This window comes from Chiloscyllium plagiosum, unplaced genomic scaffold (genome assembly GCF_037043375.1).
Source record: "Chiloscyllium plagiosum isolate Xiang-an unplaced genomic scaffold, Cpla_swu_hap1 HiC_scaffold_24, whole genome shotgun sequence".
Lineage (NCBI taxonomy): Eukaryota > Metazoa > Chordata > Chondrichthyes > Orectolobiformes > Hemiscylliidae > Chiloscyllium > Chiloscyllium plagiosum.
This window is the reverse complement of record NW_028270162.1, coordinates 60,954,653-60,979,832: the sequence shown is the minus strand read 5'-3', so window position 1 is coordinate 60,979,832 and position 25,180 is coordinate 60,954,653. Positions and strand designations below refer to the sequence as shown.

Genomic DNA, 25,180 nt, shown 5'->3' with positions numbered 1-25,180 from the left:
TCTTATAGCAAGGAGACCAGAATTGAATGCCGTATTTCAACAGTGGCACCAATGTTCTGAACCTCCCAACTCCAATACTCAATGCACTAACCAATAAAGGAAAGCATACCAAATGTCTTTTTCACTATCCTGTCTACCTGCGACTCTGCTTTCAGGAAATTATGAACCTCCATCCAGGATCTCTTTGTTCAGCAAAACTGTCCAGGACTTTACCATTAAGTGTATACTTCCTACTCTGATTTGCTCTACCAAAATGTAGTACCTCGCATTTATCTAGATTAAACTCCATCTGCCACTCCTTGTCCCATCAGCCCATCTGATCATATTTCCACTGTACTCTGAGATAACCTTCTTGGCTGTCCACTACACCACCAATTTTGGTATCGTCTGCAAACTTACTAACCATATCTCTTATATTCATATCCAAATCATTTATATAAATGACAAAACGCAGTGGACCCAGCACTGTTCCTTGCGGCACACTGCTGATCACAAGTCTCCAGCTTGAAACCTTCCACCAGAATCCTCTGTCTCCTATCTATAGCCAATTTTGTATCCAAATGGCCAGTTCTCCCTGTACTCCATGTGATTTACCCTTGTTAACGATTTTACCCTGCTGGACCTTGTCAAACACCTCACTGAAGTCCATAAAGACAACGTTGACCGCTCTGCCTTCTTCAATCCTCTTCATAACTTCTTCAAAAAACTCAATCAAGTTAGTGAGACATGATTTCAGATTAAAGAATTCTGTTGTTCAGATGGTAAAGAGAGCTAAAGTGAAGATGAAAATCACTGAGATTGGGGCTAATTGGCATTGGCCCTAAGGAAGTAAAGCAGGGAGGCTGTCTTTTGGAAGGCCTGTCAGGAAATGTGAAGAGATGTAACTGAATGAGCTACTCAATAGGAGGTGCAAGTGTCTGAGACTTTAAGGTTCACACAGTGATATGAGGGTGCTTCCTATGAACCAGGTTTTGGTCAAATCGTGGATGTCTATGCAGTCATCCATAATAGGTTTGCAATTGGAGATTTCCTGTGTCCAGGGTGGGTGGTGGATGCGATGACGAGGAAATGAAGGAAGCTATTGATGCTTGACCATAGCATGCGCACAAGGCAGGAAGATTGGTGCCAGAGTAGAATCAGGATTGCCCTTCCCATATTCCTTTCTAAACTTCTTTTGAAATGTCATGAGATTGTCTTTCTGTTAGAAACAGATGGATAGTGTTTCAAATAATGTGGAAATGCTGCAATGCTCAGAAACATCAGCTCCCCATTTGCATTTCTGTTATGTTTTGTATTGCTCACAATGCCTAACTAGATTTCTTCCCATTTCTGCATGCCTCATTCTAAGCGAGGATCAATGAAGTTAATATTCCATGCTCTGAGTGCACAATCTTGAATCTATACAAGAAAACCTATGATAAGGGGAGGCAGAGCTTTCTGCAAAAACATGTATTTGATTCTTAAGTTGAAAGGGCAATAGTATTAATTGAACCATTTCTCTTTCCATGGATGCTGCTTGACCTGTGAAGTATTTCTGTTGTTTCCTGTTTTACCGAGTTCCGATATTCCATATACCATCAGCTTTCACATGTTCTCAGTCAATGAGGCCATTCTTGCCTGTGTGCTGTCACTAATGTACTTGGAGTTAACTTTCTGTTTTTGTTTTCACAGTGCATCATTTTAATCTGGCCCGAAGTAGAATGCCAGGCTTTGATTACGGCCCAGATAGTCTTGGATCAGGATTAACTCCTCTTCATCTCTCTGACGATGGTGAGGGAGGAGCATTCCACTTCCATGACCCCCCACCACCATACACAGCTTATAAATACCCTGACATACAACATCCTGATGACCCACCACCTCCATATGAAGCATCCATCAATCCAGGCAGCATGCTGTGTGTCAGCCAAGGTGTGTCCCCTGAAATGTCAATGTAACAACTTGTTAAGGGTTTATAATCTGTATTACCATTGATGGCTCCATGATAGGTAAAGGGTGGCAGGAGAAATAAATAAAATCCCCTACGTAGGGATTAGATAATAAAAGGTACGAGCACTGAGAAAGAGAAATCAATTAAGGGTGGGATATTCAAGGCTGTGAAGGAGAGTGTAGGAATATAGAGACATGGGGAGTGAATTGTTAAGTGGATGGCAAAAGAATGGGTGGGTTGCTGGAGGATATGGGGAGTGAGGGAATTAGATGATATTGTGGGGTGAGGTGGTGTGTGCAGGGAGTGAGTGGAGAACAGGACCATTTTGTGTGAATCAGCAATTGTTAGATATTTGGTCTGTTTCTGTCTTTGAATCTTGTATTCTGGAGAAAAGGCCACCACTACCAGATAACCTGAAATAAATGGAATTACAAAGCACTTGGGAGAGAAAAAAATACAGTTCAGGTCAGATCATGTTAGTCATCAGTTGAAATATTGCCCTGTTTCCTGTGTCTTTGCTGCCCTCGATGAGTGCTCCGATCATTCTGTGGCGCTGTTTGTACCAGTCCTCCTTCACTCGGCATGGACGAGTTAGACCGAAGGGTCTGTTTCCATGCTGTACATCTCTGTGACTTGATCTCAGCCAGTGATGGTAATTTGAAAACCCAGTCAGAATTTGACACATGTAACCCTCAGTGGCTTGAAGCTGCTATTTCAATTACATTTATTGTTACTTTTAGATCATGATCCTGGACAGATGATGGAGTCGAGTAGCCAGCTACCTATGGCAGAGGGTGCTGCTGGAGATCAGGTGGCTGCCACAAACTTTACACTACCACCTGTGACAGAGGACCTGGAAGATTCAGCTGACAGCAGTACTTTGCTCGTGCCATGTGACACACGCTCAGAGAGTGGAGCACTAAGCAGTCACTCCTCAATAAATACTGTTGTATAAATGGGATGGGTCTATCACTGTTTTTTTGGAGTAAAAACAAACGCTTGCACAGTGCTGTACAGGCAAACACTCGTTTTGATGACTATAAAAGGCTTAGTTCAGGTCTTCAGCGGTCAGATTTCCTGTTTCAATGAGCGAGTTAATCCTCTGTGTATATATTGATGGTGGAATGCAGCACCTTTCCCTGGAGACAGGTGCAGTAGGACTTTAGGAAACTAATGGGCAGCTGGGTTTTGTGTTTTTTTTAATGTAGATTTTGCATCTGAATACAGAGCTTCAAGTTTGAGTGGCTGGAACAGCCTTGAGTTGGTGGTTTTGCATGCTGAATATATACTGGCAACTCAAAGCTCTTACAACTGGGTCTTTTAAATTGGCAACTGATGGTGCCAATCATCTGAAAGAGCTTTGTGATATTTCTTGACAAACAGAAGTGCACTTACTGTTGCAATTCTGTTCTGTCACTGGGATACAGCAGTGGTGGGAGTGGGCTGGACACTAGGATGAATGGTATTTGGGGTATGCATGTTGCACAGACTGTTTACAGGGTCTTGGTGCTGGGGAGGGGGGTGGGATGGGCAGGTTGGGTATTACTAATCCTTTGGGTGTTTTGAGGCGGAGATGGAGTCAGTGTGCTGGGGGAGGAGGTAATAATCTCTCTCGAGCTGTAAGAATGGTTACAGTCTCTCCCAGGTTGGGGGGGAGGTGGTGGGTGGGAGTTGGGGGTTTGCAGGCTGTGTCAGAATATCATGGGCGCAAGAGGTAACTGGCTTTTTTGGTTTGAGTCAGTGTTAACAGATCCACTGGGATGGAAGGTAAGGGTCTGAATTTGTGAATGTTATCCAATTGTGCGAGGCTCAGTGTATTTTGTTTTTGCCGGTACAGTATCAGTAGCAGCAGTTCAGTTAACTGGAGGGAGGCTATGCTCCAATCTCAGGCTGTTGAGTAAAGTACAGGAGGTCCTGTGCTCCCAGCCCAAGGGGGACCAAATCAGGGAAGGGGAATGCATCCTGCGAAACGTAGGGTGAGAGTCTGAGAGCATATTACCCCATACTGTGTTCCCTTTCCTACTCACTCCACTGCAGATTTTCAATCTCATGTTCATTTCTATTCAAGAATACCTATCAGTGTATTGATAAGTGGAGTTAATATTGATCAAAACGTTGATCATTATTACTGATGCAGTCTTGATTGATAATATTGATATGATCAGTGATTTTGTGGTCAGTATTGATCACCCATATCGATGTGGTTGGTTGATAGCAATCAATGTTGGTCTTTGCTATTGATGTGGTTCATATTGATAAATGATATTTTTGTCTTTTGGGGGACATTTAGGGGGCAGTGAACATGTATCATAGGTTTAGACTGATTTTGGAAAAGGGCAAGGAACATTCCAGAGTAAGAGTAATTATCGGGGGAAAGCCAGTTTCAACAGATCTGACACCGATAAATTAAAATCAAAGTTCGGCAGGCAGATGGTGACTAAATAATAAGGTATCTTTAAAGAGGGGTTTGTCTGGACACAATTGAGGCATACACCAAAGAGAAAAGGTAAAGCAAACAAACACAGCTCCCAAATGACAACAGAGATACAGTTTAAGGTATAGATGCAAAAATGTGCTTCTGGCCCACATCAGGTGAACAGTAAAACTGAGAACCAGGCTGAGTGTTGAAGGTTTAGAGGAGAAATGGAAGAAAAAGAAAAGAAATTTAAAAAATAAACTGGCAGCTAGTACACAAGGAAATCCCAAAGTCTTCTAAAGGCACAGTAATATGGTGGAATGGAGTGAGGCCGATTAGGGACCAGAAAGTGGATTTATGCAGGGGACATAGCCAGGGTATTAATGCTTTACATTTCAAGGAGGAAGGTGCTGTGAAGTCGTCATCAAAGAAGCGAGTGTTCACATACTCGAAGGGCCTTAAATTGATGAGCTGGCTAGGCTGTTTCTACTTAATACACGTGAGGCACCAGAACAGGGTGAGATCCATCCAAGTGAGAGTAGGACTTGATGCACTCGCTATTATTGTTCAATCTTCCTTCAACTCAATGATGGTGCCAATGGGTCTGGGGAATTGCAAATCTTAAACCATTGTTCATTAAAAAAAAAGGTTGTACAAGATAAGTCCAGCAATTACAGGCCGGTCAGTTTAACCTCTGATAGGAAATATTCTAAAAACTATAAGTTTAGATTAATTAATCCACATTTGTCTTTGTGACTATTAATTTTAAGTGAACTCATCTTGTTTCACTAACTTGATGGAGCTTTTCAAAGGAACAGATTTGATGAGGGCAATGCTATTGATGTGTGCATGTCAAGAAAGACTTTTGATACAGTGGTGTGCAGACTTGTGAGCAAAGTTATAGCTTATGGAATAAGAGGGACTGTAGGAACATGAATATAAAATTGGCTGACTAACAGGAAACAAAATGTTTTCATGACTTTTTTTGGACTGTAGAGGGGTTAGTAATGGAAGTTGGCAGAGATCACTGTCCGGATCCTTGCTGTTCCTGATATATCTGAATAACCTAGACATTGGCTTACAAGGCACAATTTCAAAATGTGTGGATGGTGTAAAACCTGGAAGTATTGTGAACTTTGAGGAGGATAATATTGATCGTAGGGTTCATTGTAAGCTTGGTGGAATGGGCAGGTAAGGTTCAATACACAGCAGTGTTAAGTGGTCTACTTGGAAAAAGCAGAGGGAGATGAACGGCAATTCCAAAGGAGATAAAAGAGCATACATGTGTAAAAGAATGTAAATGTGCATAGATCATTGAAGGTGGCAGGTTTAGGTTGAGAGTGGTTAATGAAGCCTGCCATATTCTAGGGTATATTAGGAGGTTATGTTGAACATTTACACAATGCTGCTTTGGCCTCACCTGAACATTGGCTTTAATTCTGGGCACTGCACTTTAAGAAGGCATTTGACAGGGTGGAGAGAAGATTCCCAGGATGAAGAACTTCAGTTACTTGTATATATTGGAGAGGTTCAGAAAGAAAAAAGGTTGAAAGGAAATTTCAGCACTACAATGCAGCTGGACAGAGTTGAGAAAAACTGTTCTTTTTGGTACAAGGAGCAAGAAAAGGCTGCAGACTTACGGTAATTAGTAAAATAAGTAATGACATAATGAGAAAAAAAAATATGTTCCCATAGCAATTGGAATGCACCGCTTGTGTGTGTGTGGTGGAGACAGGTTCATTTGAGGCACTTCAGAGAATTGCAAGGCACTTTGTAAACTCTTCCTTTGGAGAGCTGTAACAGACAAGACTGGCTGAGTGATATCTCAACCACACGTTAGTCACAGCACAGAAAAAGCCAGTGTGGTTGATTGATATTGATCAATGATATTGGCCTTCATATTTACCTGGAAAAACTTCCACCCAGATAAAGAATTTAGAAATTGTGCACCACCTTTCTGTTGTCTGGCCACAATTTCTACCCTTGGTACTCAATTCACTTAACCAGGTGCATGCACGCACAAAATTATTCAAATACTGCAGTTACCAGATGTTTGTATTTAGTTTGTCTGTAATTGATCTTACTGTGGCAGTGGAAAGATTTTGATATTTGGTGAAATATTATGTAGAAATTAAATTTGATACTGTTAATAGGTCCATGTGTGTTCAGGAGTTTTCCATTTTTCACTTTTTTGGCAACACATTAAAATTTTCATGTTGCTGTTAATACATGCATTGAAATGCCAAATAAATTCTAAATTGGAGATAACTTGAATGCTGTTTTCTTTAATTGTGTCATGGATAGAATACATGTGTTCTGTTTCCTGCTCAAGATGTGTCTTTCTTACCCTTGAGTGTGAACCCCAATGGTAAGTTTTCTGCAGCAAGGTTTTAAGTTTTTAAAAAAAAATGTTATTCTCAAACTTACAAAAATGAAGATGTAAGCATTATCCAATCAAACTTGATTTCTCTTGCACTCACTTATTACAGGGAAAAGTATCCTTTTACAACTTCTAGTTAGCTCTTAATTGTACATAGTTATACATTGTTTTATTCTATGTGTGGTTCCAGCATCTTCAATCCTGAAACAAAAACAAATTGCCGAAGAAACTCAGCACGTCTGGCAGCATCTGTGGAGAGAAAGCAGAATTAATGTTTAGAATCCTGGGACCCTTATTCAGAATTAGGAACTTGCTAGTTCCAAACAAGAGTTGGGGGGGCACGGTGGCTCAGCGGTTAGCACTGCTGCCTCTCAGCGCCAGGACCCAGGTTTGATTTCACCCTCTGGCGACTGCCTGTGTGGAATTTGCACATTCTCCCCATGTCTGCGTGGGTTTCCTCCCACAATCCAATGATGTGCAGGTTAGGTGCATTGGTCAGGGGTAAATATAGGATAATTGGGTAGGGGAATGGATCTGGGTGGGTTACTCTTCAGAGGGTTGGTGTAGACTTGTTGGGCCTAAAGGTCTGCTTCCACACTGTAGGGATTCTGTGATTCGAAGAGTTGGGGGGGCTCTGTTAGCTCTGTTTTCTCTCCTCCATGGTGAACTCTGATACACAATATCTTTTACCTGTGGACAGTCATGTCGTTTTTTGGATGGTTAGGTTGCTTTGATTTTGAAGAAAAGTCTCAACAGGAGGCAAGTTTTCATGTAGTTGAACTTCGAGCAGGTTGGAGAGTTTCCTCTGTTGGGATCTCCCCATTTAAACAATGCCTTGGCTACTTAAATTACTTGCAGCTAGAGTGGTTTTAGAATTATCTGCAAGCAGCTTCTGGTCGTTCTTTTAAAAGTAGAAAAAAACACGGCTCTTTTTTTTTTACAAGTTTGAAGTTCTTTTCCAAATAAAGAGATGTTATTTATGGTTTAACACTTTGAATAAGGGAAACGTCAGGATACAATGGGACAGATATTGAGCCTTGCAATTCTATCTGCCATTAAGTTTGTGTTCCTTTTTGTCCAGAACGTTTCTCAGATAGTCAAGCTGGAAATTGTATAGTCCTAGATATAAAATCCCAACCAGTGAAAATACTTTCTTCAGCTACCCTATCTTTTCCTGTTAATATCTTGAAAGCTTTAATCCGATCACCCCATAATATTCTAAGTTCTAGAGAATGCAGGCCTAATTTATATAATCTTTCCTCATAAGACATAACATCTCAAAAAATCAATACAAAAACATCTGGGCACCTCCTAAGATCAATGTCAAAGCACAGTAAATAATAGAAATGTAATGTAGAGGGTAGAGACATCATTGAGTATTTATGCTGTAAATAAAGAATTCCAAACATCATCGTAGGTCACAGTATTTGAGGTAAATAATTTTTGCCAGTTTATAAAGTGTGCTGGTTGATAAGCTGGCTTGTTAAACTTATTTTGCATTTGCAGGGTTTTAAATTGATGTCCACTTGTTCTTGATCCTTTTACAAGCAGGAACTACTTCTCCCTGTCTACTCTGTCCTTATCTTGCATGATTTGGAAAATTTCAGTCAAATCTTCTCTTAGCCTTCACTCCAAGGGAAACAGTCTTCAAACATCTCTAATCTATCTTCATAATTAAAGTTGCAAGAACCATTCTCAGAATCTTCTGCATTCTCTCCAATGTATTCAGAAACTTCCTCGTGTGGTGCCCTATCTGTACACAACACTCCAATTGATGTCCAACAAGTGTCTTGTACAAGTTCAGCATCACCTCATTACAATTATACTCTGTGCTTTTAATAATGAAGCCTGGGGTACTGCATATCCTTTTATTTTTATTCAACCTGTTGAGACATACTATGCCAGACCTCTGGAACAGGTGGGACTTTAAGCTGGACCTTCTGCACCAAAGAATCCCAAGTTTCTGTATGCTTTATTAATTGCTTTCTCTACCTGTTCTTTAAATAATTAATGAGTCTTTAATGATCTCTACCACCTTTGATGATTATGCACATAACCATTCAGGTTTCTTCGCTCTTGCACACCCTTACAGGTAGTATCCTTTATTTTCAGAAGATATACAATAGGAGTAAAAGTAGGCCAATCATCTCCTTGAAACTGTTGCAACATTCAACAAGATAATGGCTGATCTGTTTGTGTTTTAACTTCCACATTCCAATCTACCCCAATAAGCTTTGATTCCTCTGCCGAACAAGAACTAATTTACCTCCACCTGAAAAATATTCAGTGACAACCCCCCACTACTTAAGCACAGAGTTCCAAAGTCTCACAACCTCTAGGGGAAGAAAAGTTCTTAAAAAGGTGAGCCCTAATTTTAAAACAATGTCCCTTAGTCCTGGCTTCACTCACAAGAGGAAACATTGGTTCTAGTTCTACTTTGTCAAGGCCATCATATATACTTAAATCAAGTGATATCTCATTCTCCGAAACTCCAGTGATAACAAAACCAGTCTGTCCAAGCTTTCCACATAAGACTACTCACTTATTCCAGGCATCAATCTGGTAAACCTCCTCTGTACTATCTCCAATTTATTTGCAGCCTTGGTTAAATATGTAGACCAAAATTGCAGACCGTATTTAACTAAAGCCCTGCATAGATTGGGTTGGGATATCTGGTCGGCACAGACGGGTTGGACTGAAGGGTCTGTTTCCGTGCTGTACATCTCTATGACTCTATAATTGAAGTATAATGTTCTTACTTTTATTTTCACATTTTATACAAACTCTCCTCACTATTTTTTTAAACCAAAATGAGTCACTTCATTTTTCTCCATTTGCCACCTATTCACCTGCTCCTCCAATTGTCCTTTTCAAATTCTGCACTGTCCTCCTCACAGTTCACAATGTCCCATCTCAATCACACCCGGTCGCACTCCCGCCTCTAACCCGTCTTCATTCTTCATCAATTAACCCTCTCAGAATTTTGCAGAAGGAGGTCATTCAGCCCATTGTGCCTGTACTGGCTCAATTATCTAGTGCCAGTCTCCCACTTTTTCACTATACCTTTGCACACCATTACATTCCAAATAATCATCCAATGCCTCAACTGAATATGTCTCCATTACATATTCCAGACATAACTACTCGCTGAGTAAAAACATTTTCTCAATTCATCCTTACTCAGTTTGCACATCACTACATGTATGCTCCCTCATGTTTTTTGCAATAGGGAACTGTTTCACTCTCACTACTATCTCAATAGTCTCTCCCTCATCCTAAAGTTGAAGGCAAATAATTGACCTAGTTAGGAAATTCATTGAATGAAAGGAGGCAAAATGTAGTGATCATTGACAGGTATCCTAATTGCCAGAATGTGACTAAGTGGTGTCCAACAAAGACCTGTTTGAGATCTCAGTAATTCACCGCATAAGCAACTTCAGCAATGAGATAGAAAATCACATATTGAGATTTGCTGGTACCACAAAGTTGAATTGCAATCTTTTTTGATGTAAGTATAAAATTACAAGGTAAGTGAATGGGCAAAACTGACAAATGGCTTAGTGAGTCAGTAATTTCATACATGGAGTTTAAGTTTAGGGTCTGACTCCACCACCAACTTCCAGGCAGCAAATTCCAGACACCCACCATGCTCTGTACAACAGTGTTTTTCCTAATGTTCCCTCTTAACCTAACAGTCAGCTTGAATCTTCAACTCTCTGCCATGGGAAACAGGTTCCTCATGTTTACTCTCTTACCTACTCCTCACAATTTTGTACACCTCAATCATGTTACCCCTCTGATCCAAGAAAAACAATCCCAATCGATCTTGGTAGCTATAATTCTCTAGCCCTGGCACCATCATTATCTTCAGAGCAATTATGTCCTTCCCCTAATGTGGTAACCAGAACTGCACACAATACTCCAGGTCAGACCTCAATGCTGTCTTGTACAGATTTGTCATATTTCTTCTTCTTTCTATACCTCTGCCAGTGAAGGAGAGCATTCCATATTTCTTCTTTACAACTTTGCCTCCCTGTACTGCCAGCTTTATGGACCTGTGCACTTGCACGCCAGTCTAAAAGTTGAGAATACAAGGGGGTTGAAGTCACACTTTAGCTGTGTAAAGCGCTGTCAAACCACTGCCGGAGTTACTGTGAGCAATTTGGGACATCTCACTTCTGGAGGCAATGTGGTGACTAGAGGGATGATAGGTGCACAGGAGTATTGCAGGGTTAAATACAATTCAAAGATATTGGATAGTTTATAATGAGTGACAGTCAATCAGAAATGAGTTGCAGGCTGCAAGCTCATCGAGTAGCTTTTATATATAGAATTATGATCACCCTGGTGTCAGTTACAACAAGAATCTAAGCAAGGAGGCATGGTGTTAATTCTATCAATACCCAGTATTAAGTTGCATGTTGAAATCTAATCATAGGTCTGGAGAGGTTTATAAACAGAATAACAGGTGCCTAGGAGTAAGTTACTATCCAACATTCCATCAACGGCTCTGAAGAAACACTGCCTCCATTTTAAGCATTGTTTCAGCCTTTTCATTTCAATGTGTAGTATCTTTAATTGTGTTTCCCTTGGCTCTGTATTACCTTGAGCCACTCAACTTGGAGGGAACTCTATTTTAGAGTAAGTATATTAAAATTGTTAAAAATCTCACAACACCAGGTTATAGTCCAACAGGTTTATATAGCTAGTTATTCCGAATAAACCTGTAGGACCTGGTGTGTGATTTTTAAATTTGTCCACCCCAGTCTAATACTGGCACCTCCTCACTATAGTACAATAGGTATCCAGGAGCTACTTAGATCTTGATTTCCAAATCATTCATGTAAAGAATAACAGCTCATTGGGTGAGAGAGTTAGAATACTCTAGTTATGTTGTTACTATTTATTATATGTAGTTATATATACAACATAATCTTGGCTTTTTTGAAGTTTTTATAAATTATCTGACACCGAGCAGAGTTGCAGGTTGGAATTTAATCCAAGATTTAGGGTATTTTACTGACAATGGTTGATACTAGGCAGAGGTTTTGGCTGGGATATAAGTGGCTTAGGTGGTTCTTATAAATAACATACTTGGAATTGAATGACAAGATTTCCCAATGAGTTATATACAGGCAATCTTTCTGGGAGTGTGTTATAGGCCAGTTTAGAAGGACAGATGCCCAGGAGTTAGTTACAGGCTGGAATCTAAGTGAGGGCTATGGGTGGAGAGATGAGTTCCTAAAGCCCACCACCTGTATAAACTAATATATATTTAACAGACTCTCTTTACTGGGTACAACTAAATGTTCAGTAGTTTTTTTTTATTCATTCATGAGATGTGGATGGATCTGGCCAGGCCAGTGTTTTTGCTCAGAAAGCAGTTTAGAGTCAAACACACATTATGGGTCTGGAGTCATGTGAACCAGATTAGTTTTTTAAACAATAGTGGTTACATGGTCCTGAGCTCATTACACTCTTGATTTAAACATAGACAAAAGAGCTGAATTCCAGGGGTAAAGTGACAGCCCTAAACATCAAGACAGCAGTTGACCAAGTGTGCAATGAAGGAACCCTCGCAATACTGGAATCGATGGATATCGGGGATAAACTCTCCACTGGTTGGAGGTGTACATGCCACACAGGAAGATGACTGTCATTGTTGGAGGTCAGTCATCTCTGCTCCAGGACATTTCTGTAGGAGTTCCTCACGGTAGTGTCCTGAGCCTAACCATCTTCAGCTGCTTCATCAGTGACCTTCCCTCCATCATAAGGTCAGAAGTTGAGATGTTCACTGATAATTGCACAATGCTCAGCATCATTCACAACTCCTCAGATACTGAAGCAGTCCATTTCAAATGTCCACAGCACAATCTGGACAATATCCAACCTTGGCCTGACAAGTGGCAGGTAGCATAGCCAGGCTATGACGCCATCAATCAGAGACGATCTAACCATTGCCCCTTGACATTCAACAAAGTTACCATCACAGAATCCCCCATTATTAACATCCTGGGGATTATCATTGACCAGAAACTTAACTGGACTCACCAGGATCCTCTGAGCAGGTCAGAGGTTCGGAATACTGAACTGAATAAGTCACTACCTGACTCCGCAAAGCCTCTCCACCATCTAAAACCACAAGTCAGGAGTGAGATGGAATATTTCCCATTTGCCTGGATGGGTGCAGCCGCAACAACACTTGAAGCTCAATACCTTCCAGGACAAAACAACCCACTTGATTGGTATTACATCCACTCTTTCCACTACTGATGCACAGAAGCAGCAGTGTGAACTACCTACACGACGCACTGCAGAAATTCACCAAAGATCCTCAGACAGCACCTTCCAAACTAACAACAACTTCCATCTGGAAGGACAAGGGCAGCAGATATATGGAAATACCACTACCTTTAAATTCCCCTCCAAGCCATTCATCATACTGACTTGGAAATATATTGCCATTCCTTCACTGTCGCTGGGTCAAAATCCTGGAATTCCCTCCCTACCAGCATTGTGGGTCAACCCACAGCAGGTGGACTGCAGCAGTTCAAGAAGGCAGCTCACTACCACCTTCTCAAGGGTAACTAGGGCAGGCAATAAATGCTGGCCCAGCCAGCAACACCCACATCCCACAAATGAATAAACAGGAAAAAAAAGCTGTGTCCCCAATTGCAAGAAGTGCAGATGGTATTCCTTATTCCAAATCTCTGGATAGACTTAACTCTAAGTCCTGAACATGGTCTTTAAAGTTTGGTGTCCACCATTCTACTGCTCCCTGCGAATCTGTGTGGTCCATAGTGGATATGAATTGTTTTATCTATAAACTATCCATAACTTCATTGAGTAATTTTGATGTAAACTTTGATTCTTGGTCCGATTGTAATCCTGTGGGTAGCCTGTATCTAGTAAACAATTTGAGTAACTCTTCTACGTCCTTTTAGCCATGATACTGCGTAATAGAATGGCCTCTGGCAATGTAGTAGACTCGATTATGGTCCATTATGATCAACAAATACTGATTCCACTTGCTGTTTAAGGGAGGCTTCCTACACAATTAATTAAGATTCTTATAAAACATTCCTCAAACGTGGGACTGGGTATTAAGGGTGCTACCAGGATGCTTCTGGATTAGAGGGTATGAGCTATAAGGAGAGGCTAGAAAAATGGGGTTGTTTTCTCTGGACAGTTGGAGGCTGAGGGGAGACTTGATAGGAGTCTATAAAATTATGAGATGCATTGATAGGATTGATGGTTAGAATCTTTATCTAAGAGTTGAAATGTCTAATACTAGGGGATATGCATTTAAGGTGAGAAGGGGGCAATTTCAAAGGAGATGTGAGGGGCAAGTTTTTTTAGGCAAATTTGATAGCAGTGTTAAAGATACTTTTAGATAAGCCTATGAATATGCAAGGAATGGAGGGATATGGACCAAGGGCAGGCAGAAGGAATGAGTTGAATTTGGCATCATGCCCAGCACAACATCATCGGCTGAAGAGTCCATTACTGAGGTGTATAGTTCTATATTCTACGGTTTTGCCTGAGGTTTCCCAATTACCTGACACATATGACAGCAAAGGTCATCCACATGCTTATGTACTCCAGGCCAATAAACATATTTTGGAATTTTGGCTTGAGTTTTCCTTACTTCCAAATTACCTCCTCCTTGAAATTCATGTGTTACCAGCAACATTTCCTTTCTATAACCCAGCAGTAATATCATTTGATATTACCCATTTCTCATGTATTTGAGTATGTGGTGCATTCCTTCATCAATACTTCATTTTTTAGATAATAATATTCTGGGATACACTCAAATTCCTCTGTGTATGCTTTTTGATAGAACTTTAGTTTTTCATCTTTCTGTTGTAATTCAGCTAATTTCTCTGAACTGAAACTATCCACTTTGTCTCCACTTGTTTTTATTTTTTTCTCAACCACTTGATCAAGCATACTTGAAATTCAGCTTCTTGATCTTTATTTCTTTATTTCTCCTTCTGTTTCAACCTGTGGCTTTGTGACCTTGTTATCACACAGTCAGGAAAAATCCAAGGATATACTATTTGCCACATCCCTGGTTACCTGATTTTCACTGGCTTTTCAGCCACAGTAGGCATCACTTCCACCTGTGATCCAGCTATATTATTACCAAGGATAAACTGTATTTCCAGAACGAAGGAATTCTCTAGTACTCCTACCACCATGGAAATCTTATTACTAGACTCTCCAACTTCTCTTTATATAATGATGCAATGTCCTTCTCACCACAAATTTCACATATTAGCACCTTTCCAGCCAATACTCCTATTGAATTACATATTTCCTTATCTCTCACCATCAAAGATTGTCTTCCTCCTGTCTCTTTTAAAATTTTGATTTCTTTACCTGCTCCCCCAGCATACAACTAAATTTTACCCATGCAAGTAACTTATTTAAAGAGATCTGATACTTCCTTCTTAAATATCCCCTGATCAGATTATACACTCTTTTGCAGCTTTTTAGCTTCCACTGTGCTTTCCTTTATCACATCAATAAAATTCACTGGCTTATCCTGTTTTCCCATATCCGTCTTCCCACTACAACTTCATGTAGCCGACTTAATTACAATAAAAATACTGTGCTCTTTCCCCTCATGGGTTTCCTTCTTACCCAATGGTAAATTATCTCTAGTATCTTCAAGGAGATCTGTTTTCCTTTACACTTGAGGATTTCTCTTTTTCCTAAATTCCATCCCTCACAGATTGAAATTGATATCAGAAGTCAAACTTTGATTTATGAGCCAGCTCATAATCACCTGCCATTTCTGCTGCTATTCTGGCAGATTTAACTCTGCTCTTTCACATGAGTTCTCACTACTTCAGGAAGTGAATTTTTGAACTCCTCCAAAATAATTGACTCTCTAAGAATGTCATATGGTTGTTCTATTTTCCATCTTCAACTCCCTTATCCATTTATCAAAATTATTTTGTTTGATCCTTTCAAACTCCACGTATGTTTAACTATGTTCCCTCCTCAGATTCCTAAAATATTTCCTGTACGTTTCTGGTATTAGCTCATTTACACTCAAGATGCATTTTTCACCTCATCATACTTCCCAGATACCTTCTCTGAGAATGATGCAAATACCTCACTAGCTCTAGTTGCCTCTAGTGCTAGGGCTATTCTTCCTTTTCTTTTTGTTCTGCTTTTAATCATAATTCGAACTGTTCCATTTTCTTTTCTCTTTCCATTGTCTCTAATTCAAGCTGCTTCATTTGCAATTGATTTTACCCATTTCCAATTATTCTGAATGCACTCCTGGCAATTGTAAATGTTGCATTTTTGTCACAATTATTTCCCCTTTCTCACAGACACGGGCAACTCCAACTTTAAATTGTTTGCCAATTCCGAAAGTTTTGCCTTGCTCCCTTTCTGTAAAATGCCCTAAGTGACTTCTTCCGCCCTCAGGAAACTCTTAACAACTAAAAGAGCAATTAGTATTCAGGCACACCCTATTTAAATCAAACAAATGCAATAACCAAAATATAAAAGCACCAACACTCTCTACTCATTGCCTTTGAGTCCAATAATTCTAACCCCAACCTGGAATTAGAGATTTTGATCCCAACAAGAGCTCCCAATTTGTTATGGATGACTAGCCCCCTCAAAACATGTCAAGGAGACAGCCTGGACCCTAACTCTTTCTTATTTTGAAGGAATGTGCCAGGCTTTGCTTTCTGGATGCAATTCAATTGGTCAAGCTACCAGGCTTGAAACAAAATATATTTTATTTATATATGATATTTAAAACACAGACCAACGCAAAAGAAAATAATTGGCTTAACTAACTGGATGTAAGTTTGCTTGCTGAGCTGGAAGGTTCATTTTCAGATGTTTTATCACCATACTACGTAACTTCATCAGTGAGCCTCCAGTGAAGCACTAATGTTATGGCCCACTTTCTATTTACATGTTTAAGCTTCCTTGGGTTTGTGATGTCATTTCCTTTGGTGATGTCATTTCCTGTGTTGGTGATATCAATTCATATTCTTTTTCTCAGAGGGAGATAGATGGGATCCAAATCCCTGTGTTTGTTGATAGAGTTCCGGTTGGAATGCCATGCTTCTAGGAATTCTCATGTGTGTCTCTGTTTGGCTTGTCCTAGGATGGATGTGTTGTCCCAGTCAAAGTGGTGTCCTTCCTCATCTATATGCAAGGATACTACTGATAGTGGTTCATGTCTTTTTGTGGCTAGTTGATGTTCATATCCTGGTGGTTAGTTTTCTGCCTGTTTGTCCAATATAGTGTTTGTTACAGTCCTTGCAATGTAGTTTGTAAATGACGTTTGTTTTGCTAGTTGTCTGTATAGAGTCTTTTAAGCTCATTAGCTGCTGTTTTGTTTGTTGGTGGGTTTGTGGGCTACCATGATGCCCAGAGGTCTGAGCGGTCTGGCAGTCATTTCCAAGATGCCTTTGATGTAGGGGAGAGTGGCTAGGGGTTCTGGTTGTGTTTTGTCTGCCTGTTTGGGTTTGTTGCTGAGAAATCAGCGGACTGTGTTCATTGGGTACCCGGTCTTTTTGAATACTCTGTATAAGTGATTTTCCTCTACTCTTCATAATTCCTTGCTGCTGCAGTGTGTGGTGGCTCGTTGAAATAATGTTCTAATGCAGTTTGTGGATGTTGGGATGATTGCTTCTGTAGTTCAATATTTGGTCCGTTTGCGTTGTTTTCCTGTAGACACTGGTTTGAAGTTCCACATTGACCGTTCACTCTACTGCGACATATAGGAATGGCAATTTGTTGTTGTTTTTCCTCCTCTTTAGTGAATTTTATGCCTTTAAGGGTATTATTGATAGTCTTGAAGTTTCCTCTAATGTGTTTAGGTTAGAAAGGACAAAAGTGTCATCCATGTAGAGGACTTAAAGTTTGGGTTGGATGGTTGGCAGGGCCGTTTGTTTGAGTCTCTGCATTACTGCCTCGGCTAAGAACCCTGATATCGGACATCCCGTGGGTGTTCTGTTGGTATGTCTGTAGTTTTTGTTGTTGAAGGCGAATTGGGTGGTGAGGCACAGGTCCACTAGCTTGACGATACTGTTCTTGCTGATGAAGTTGGTGGTGTCTGGTGTATTTGTCTTTGGGTCTTCTAATAGTGTAGTCAGTGTTTCCTTGGCCAGGTTGATGTGGATGGATGTTCACAGGGCTGCTACGTCAAAGGAGACCATTATTTCATCCTCTTCTATCTTGATCTTTGGTGTTCAGGAATTCTTGGGTGGAGTGGATGGAATGGCGTGATTCTTCTACTAAGTGTTTTAGTCTTTGGTGTAGTCCCTTGGCTAATCTGTTGGTGTTACAGGTACCGAGACTATGGGTCTGAGGGGGACTCCTGATTTGTGAATTTTGGGTAATCCGTAGAAGTGTGGTGTGTTAAATCTGTCTGGTTTCAATTCTTGGAAGTCTGTCTTGTATAATTCTCTAGATTTTTAAAGTTTTTTAAGTAAAGCTATGATTTTGGTTCTCTAGTTGTGGGGTGGGGACTATTGTTACCTGTTGGTAAGTGTCAGTACCTGAAAGAAGTGCGTTCACTTTCTCAATGTAGTCTGTTCAGCCTCTGCTAAGAACCCTGATGTCGGAGATCCCATGGGTGTTCCCTTGGTTTGTCTGTACATTTTGCTATTGAAAGTGAAGTGGGTGGTAAGGCATAGGTCCACTAGCTTGATGATGTTGTCTTTGCTGATGAAGTTGGTGGTGTCTGGTGTATGTGTCTTCGGTTCTTCTAATAGTGTAGTCAGTGTTTCCTTGGCCAGGTTGATGTGGATGGATGTGCACAGGGCTGTTGCTTCAAAGGAGACCACTATTTCATAAAACTGGGAAATTTCGCGACAAAAAACTTTACTCATTAACGTGACAGACCATGAATAGACAGACACAGTACAAAGAGCCATAAACGTTAGACAGCAGCAAACACAGAAAGCGAATAAACCTGACCTGCAGAGAAAACTAGCCAAACTCACACCAAAATAACAACACAGAAGCATGGATAAAAAACGTATCTGACTGACCCTTGATTAAATTACTTACAGTGTGGAAACAGGCCCTTCGGCCCAACAAGTCCACACTGACCCTCCGAAGAGCAACCCACCCCCCCTACATTTACCCCTTCACCTAACACTACGGCAATTTAGCATGGCCAATTCACCTGACCTGCACATTTTGGGACTGTGGGAGGAAACTGGAGCACCCACACAGACACGGGGAGAATGTGCAAACTCCACACAGACAGTTGCCTGAGGTGGGAATTGAACCCAGGACTCAGGCGCTGTGAGGCAGCAGTGCTAACCACTGTGCAGCAATGCTGTCCTTTAAAATTAGATTAGATTAGATTACGTTTATGGCTCTTTGTACTGTGTCTGTCTATTCATGGTCTGTCACGTTAATGAGTAAAGGGTTTTGTCGCGAAATTTCCCAGTTTTATGAAATAGTGGTCTCCTTTGACGCAACAGCCCTGTTCACATCCATCCACATCCTTCGGCCCAAGTCCACACCGACCCACCGAAGCGCAGCCACCGTGCCGCCCTTAACAGACACTGAAAAAGCCGTCTTAGTAAGAGGATTAAATTACAACGTCTGAGATGCGGACAAGGACGATTCCGAGCAGCATTAGAAACAACACTGAAAGACAACTAACTCACAGAATAAACCCAGCAAACTATCAGACAGACAGGTGCATCAACATTAAGCAGGAAAATAAAAGGGAACACACTCAATACACAAGAAAGGAAAGCGCTAGAAGGACTCCAAAAAGATAAAAACATCATTATCCTACGTGCAGTCAAAGGACGCTTGACAGTCGTTTTAAACTGAACACACTACATTGAGAAAGCGAACGTGCTGCTTGCAGATACTGACACTTACCAACAGGTGGCGATAGACCCTCCCCGACACCTAGAGAACCGAATCAAGGCCTTACTCAAAGAACTTCAGAAATCTGGAGAATTACACAAGACAGACTTCCAAAAATTTAAAACAGACGGATCTAACACACCACGCTTCTATGGATTACTCAAAATTCACAAACCAGGCTCTCCCCTCAGATCCATAGTCTCGTTACCTGTAACACCAACATACAAATTAGCCAAGGAGTTACACCAAAGAATAAGATACTTAGTAGAAGAATCACACCACTCCATCCGTTCCACCCAAGCATTCATGAACACCATCAAAGACACCAAGATAGAAGAGGATGAAATAATGGTCTCCTTTGACGTAGCAGCCCTGTGCACATCCATCCACATCAACCTGACTAAGGAAACACTGACTACACTATTAGAAGAACCAAAGACACGTACACCAGACACCACCAATTTCATCAGCAAAGACAACATCATCAAGCTAATGGACCTATGCCTTGTCAGCCACTTCACTTTCGATAGCAAAATGTACAGACAAACCAACAGAACACCCATGGGATGTCCGACATCAAGGTTCTTAGCAGAGGCAGTAATGCAGAGACTCGAGGGCACAGCTCTGCCAACCATCCAACCCAAACTTTGGGTCCGCTATGTGGATGACACCTTTGTCATCACTAAACAAAACAAATTAGATGAAACCTTCAAGACCATCAGTAATACCATTACTGGCATAAAATTCACAAAAGAGGAGGAAAACAACAACAAACTGCCATTCCTAGATGCCATAGTAGAACGAATGAGAAACTTCAAACAGCGTCTACAGGAAAACAACGCACACAGACCAACTACTGAACGACAGAAGCAATCATCCCAACATGCACAAATGAAGCTGTATTAGAACATTATTTCAACAAGCCACCACACACTGCAGCACAGAGGAACTATGCAGAGCAGAAGAAATTTCACCTAAACCATGTATTCAAAAAGAGCGGGTACCCAATGAATACAGTCTGCTGATTTCTCAACAACAAATCCCAACAAGCAGACAAAACACATCCAGAAAGCCTAGCCACTCTCCCCTATATCAAAGACACCTTGGAAATGACTGCAGCCCTCTCAGACCCCTGGGCATCATGGTAGCCCACAAACCCACCAGCACAATGAAACAGCCACTAACAACTTGAAAGACCCTATACACACAACAAGCAAAACTAATGCCATTTACAAAATACCTTGCAAGAATTGTAACAAACACTACTTTGGACAAACAGGCAGAAAACTAGCCACCAGGATACATAAACAACAACTAGCCACAGAAAGACATGATCCACTATCACTAGTATCCTTACATACAGATGAGGAAGGATACCATTTTGACTGAGACAACACATTTATCCTAGGACAAGCCAGAGACACACACAAGAATTCCTAGAAACATGGCATTCCAACTGGAACTTTATCAACAAATACATCGATTTGGATCCCATCTATCACCCTCTGAGAAAATGAACAGGGAATGACATCACCAACCCAAGGAACTCTAAACACATAAATTGAAAGTGGGCCATAACACCAGTGCTTCACCAGAGGCTCACTAATAATGTTACTTAGTATGGTGATGAAACATTTGACAATGAACCTTCCAGCACAGTGAGCTAACTTATATCCAGAACCTCCACCTGAGCTACAAATCTTCTCCAAACTCCTTAACTGTAACTCTATTGAAATACTTAGTGAAATTATAAACTATTCATTAACCGTTCCAATATATTAACATCCCCTAAGCATGCCCTTGGCAAAGGCAAAGTCAGTAAAATAGATTGTCTCATAAGCAATTCTAAAAGCAGGAAGAGAACCCCAGCTTTTAGCAATAACACAGACAGGAAAAACAGTTTCCACATCCAGCTTCAATACCTTAGCAACTGCTGAAAGCTAAAACTAAAAATCCTGATTTTACGGGAGCTTGAACCCACCCATTGAACTTGCTCGTATTGTTGCAAATTTAAAACATTTCAGCACCTGTATATCGACCTTTCTTCATTAAAAAAATCAGGACAAAATACATCTCTTTAAAGCAGTGTATCGTCACATCCTGATAATCTTTCACCTCCTTTGAAATCAAGCATCTAAAAAACCTCAGCCTTAAAAATATTGAAAGATTCTGCATCCACTACCTTTTGAGGAAGGTAATTCCAAAGACTCAACCTGTCAACCTCTGAGAGAATTTTGTTTTCCTCATCTCTGTCTTATCTTTGATGACTCCTTATCTTTAAACTATGATTGCTATTTCTAGAATCTCGCACAAGCGGAGATGTCCTTTCAATACCCACCTGGCCAAGTCTCCTCAGGATCTCATACATTTCAATGAAATTAACTCTGACTCTTCTAAACTCCAGGAAACTGAGGACTACAGGTACAGGAGATCACAGTCAAACATTGTGGTTCTGGAAAAGCACAAAGGGTCAGGCAGCATTCAAGGAGCAGGAGAGTTGGCATTTCGAACATAAGCTCTTCATCAGGAATGTTTCTGAATGAAAGGCTTCTGCTTGAAACGTCGACGGCCCTGCTCCTCGGATGCTGCCTGACTGGCTCTGCTTCTCCAGCACCACACTTTGTGACTCCTCTAAACTCCAGAGGATTCAGATCCAGTTTGTCTAGCTCCTCACAAGGAAATATGCTCATTCCAGGTATTAGTCTTGTGAAACTTCTCTTTACTGCTTCCAATGCATTAATATCCTTCTGCATGTGCTTGGACCAGTGCTGTGCACAGTCCTCTGGACAGCATCTCACTGATGTTCTTGTTATAAGATTCAGCATGTAGCATTTGATGCATGATAATGTGTTGACGGGAACGATTACAGAATCAGAATATTATTTAATTGGCGAGAGACTGCAGAACACAATGGCAAAGAGGACTCTGCGTGTCATTGTCAGAAAAGGCACGAAGATACACCAAGTAAACAGGAAGTCAAAGGGAATAAAAACTGAAACAACTGCGGATGCTGGAAATCAGAAACAAAGACAGACATTGCTGCAAAAGCTCAGCAGGTCTTGATGTACCATACATCAAGAACATCTCTGAACTGACAGCCAGACTACTGCGACCACTAGGACTTATAACAGCACACAAACCAACAGCCACACTCAGACAACAACTCACCAGAACGAAGGACCCGATACCCAGCATGAGCAAAACTAACGTAGTGTACAAAATCCCATGCAAGGACTGCACAAAACACTATATAGGACAAACAGGAAGACAGCTAACGATCCGCATCCATGAACATCAACTAGCCACGAAACGACACGACCAGCTATCCTTAGTAGCCACACACGCAGACAACAAGCAACATGAATTCGACTGGGACAACACTACTATCATAGGGCAAGCTAGACAGAGAACAGCCAGGGAATTCCTAGAGGCATGGCATTCATCCACAAACTCCATCAACAAACACATTGACCTGGACCCAATATACCAACCACTACAGCGGACAGCTGAAACTGACAACCGGAAGCGGCAGGGACAGACCACTATAAATACCGGAGGAAACATCAAAGAAGCGCTTTGCAGGAGGCTCCCAAGCACTGATGATGTCGCCTAGCCAGGGGACGAAACGTTTGCAACAAAAACTTCCAGCTCGGCGAACAGAACCACAGCAGGAATGGATGGAAAAAAAATTTATACAAATACATGCATTCTGAAGGTGAGACAGGACCTGAAAGGGTTTTTGTAATTTTACATCATTACTTGAATTTAGCAAGGTCGGGTACTAGCTCAATCAGCTTTGGCACTTCATCAATGATCTTCTCTGCATTATAACTGGAGTTGTCTGTTGATGACGACGTCGTGTTCACTATAATTCAAAACAACATAGTTTCTGTAAACTATCCAAACCCATACATAGCAAGATGTGAGCAACATCCAGACTAGGGCAGATAATGACAAATTACTTTTGCACCCCACAAGTGACAAGTAATGACTATCATACATTCAGAGAGATGTACAGCACGGAAACAGACCCTTTTGTCCAACTTGTCCATGCCGACCAGATATCCTAAATAAATCTAATGCCATTTGCCAACATTTCATCCATATCCCTCTAACCCCTTCCTATTCATATACCCATGCAGATGCCTTTTAAATGTTGTAATTGTACCAGCCTCCACCACTTCCTCTGGCAGCTAATTCCATACATGCACCACCCTCTGCGTGAAAAAGTTACCCCTAAGGTCCCCTTTTAAATCTTTCTAGTTTTGGACTCCCCCACCCCGGGGAAAAGACCTTGTCTATTTACCCTATCTATGCCCTTCATGATTTTAATAAACGTCTTTAAGAACACCCCTCAGCCTCTGGTGCTCCAGGGAAAATAGCCCCAGCCAAATTCAACCTTTCCTTATAACTCAAACCCTCCAATCCTTGCAAATGTTTTCTGAATTCTTTCAAGTTTCACAACATCCTTCCTATAACAGGGAGACCAGGCTATCACCCCTTGACATTGAGTGGGATTACAATTGCTGAATGCTCTGCTAGTGACATTGTGGTGATTAACATTAACCAGAAACTGAACTGGACCACTCATAAAAATACTGTGGCTACAAGACCAGGTCAGAGGTTAGGAAAACTACTACTGCTGTCTCACAGGTTGAGAGACTTGGGGGTTTGACTCTGCCCTCAGGTGATACATTCTCCTCGTGTCTTCATGGGTTTCCTCTAGGTGCACATTTCTCCCCCCATAGTCCAAAGATGTGCAGATTAGGTGGATTGGCCATGTTAAATTGCCCATAGTGTCCGGGGATGTACACAATAGGTGGATTAGGGGAAAGTGAGGACTGCAGATGCTGGAGATCAGAACTGAAAATGTGTTGCTGGAAAAGCGGAGCAGGTCAGGCAGCATCCAAGGTACAGGAGAATCGACGTTTTGGGCATAAGCCCTTCTTCAGGTGGATTAGCCATGGGAAATGTAGAGTTAGGATAGGAGAGTTGGTTTGATCGGGATGCTCTTCAGAGGGTCACGGTGGACTTGATGGGCCAAATGGCCTGCTTCCAAACTGTTGAGGTTCTATTTTATGATTCGAAGTAACTCACCTCCTGACTCCCCAAAGCCTGCCTACAATCTACAAAGCAATCCACTTGATTGGAACCCAGTCTAACACATTCAATGTTCACTCACTGACACACAGCAGTGGCAATGTACTGCAGAAACTCACAAAGACTTATTCATTAGACTCTTCCTAATCCACAACCTCGACCATCTAGAAAAACATGAACAGCATAAAAATAAGTCTTTTTTTTCCATTTCTGTAAATCTGAAGGCACTGGTGAGCTGCCAAACTGCAACTTTTCTGTTGTGATCTGATACAATTCAATAATTTGCTGGACTATTTTAGAGGGGAATTAAGAGTTACTGACATTACTGCAGGTTTGATGTTATAAATACGTCAAACGGGTTCAATCCAGCAGAATATTTTATCCAAAAGAGATTTTTTACAACAGTTCAGCTGTTTCAAGAATGTTAAAACTGAAACTAACTTTTTATTTCAGATTTCAGGGCCTGCTGGGATCT

At 41.1% G+C, this 25,180-nt stretch overlaps 2 protein-coding genes and 1 pseudogene across 5 annotated transcripts in view; 2 read left to right on the top strand and 1 right to left on the bottom strand.

Annotated features, from left to right (window-relative positions):
- dgcr2 (DiGeorge syndrome critical region gene 2) overlaps positions 1-2,889 on the top strand; it is a 93,103-nt gene extending 90,214 nt beyond the window's left edge. For all 4 annotated transcript variants that reach the window (XM_088000244.1, XM_088000242.1, XM_088000243.1 and 1 more), the window contains exons 10-11: positions 1,672-1,911; positions 2,671-2,889. In XM_088000244.1, the coding sequence (XP_087856370.1) occupies positions 1,672-1,911; positions 2,671-2,885 (455 nt within the window). In that variant the 3' untranslated portion in view covers positions 2,886-2,889. The remainder of the gene's footprint in view (positions 1-1,671; positions 1,912-2,670) is intronic.
- Positions 2,890-6,670: 3,781 nt separating this feature from the next.
- The window catches only part of rnf185 (ring finger protein 185), a 123,615-nt gene continuing 105,105 nt past the window's right edge, over positions 6,671-25,180 (bottom strand). The window contains exon 6 of the mRNA XM_088000246.1: positions 6,671-6,975. Coding sequence (XP_087856372.1) covers positions 6,896-6,975 — 80 coding nt within the window. The 3' untranslated portion in view covers positions 6,671-6,895. The remainder of the gene's footprint in view (positions 6,976-25,180) is intronic.
- Positions 14,196-20,511, top strand: LOC148145771 (uncharacterized; annotated as a pseudogene).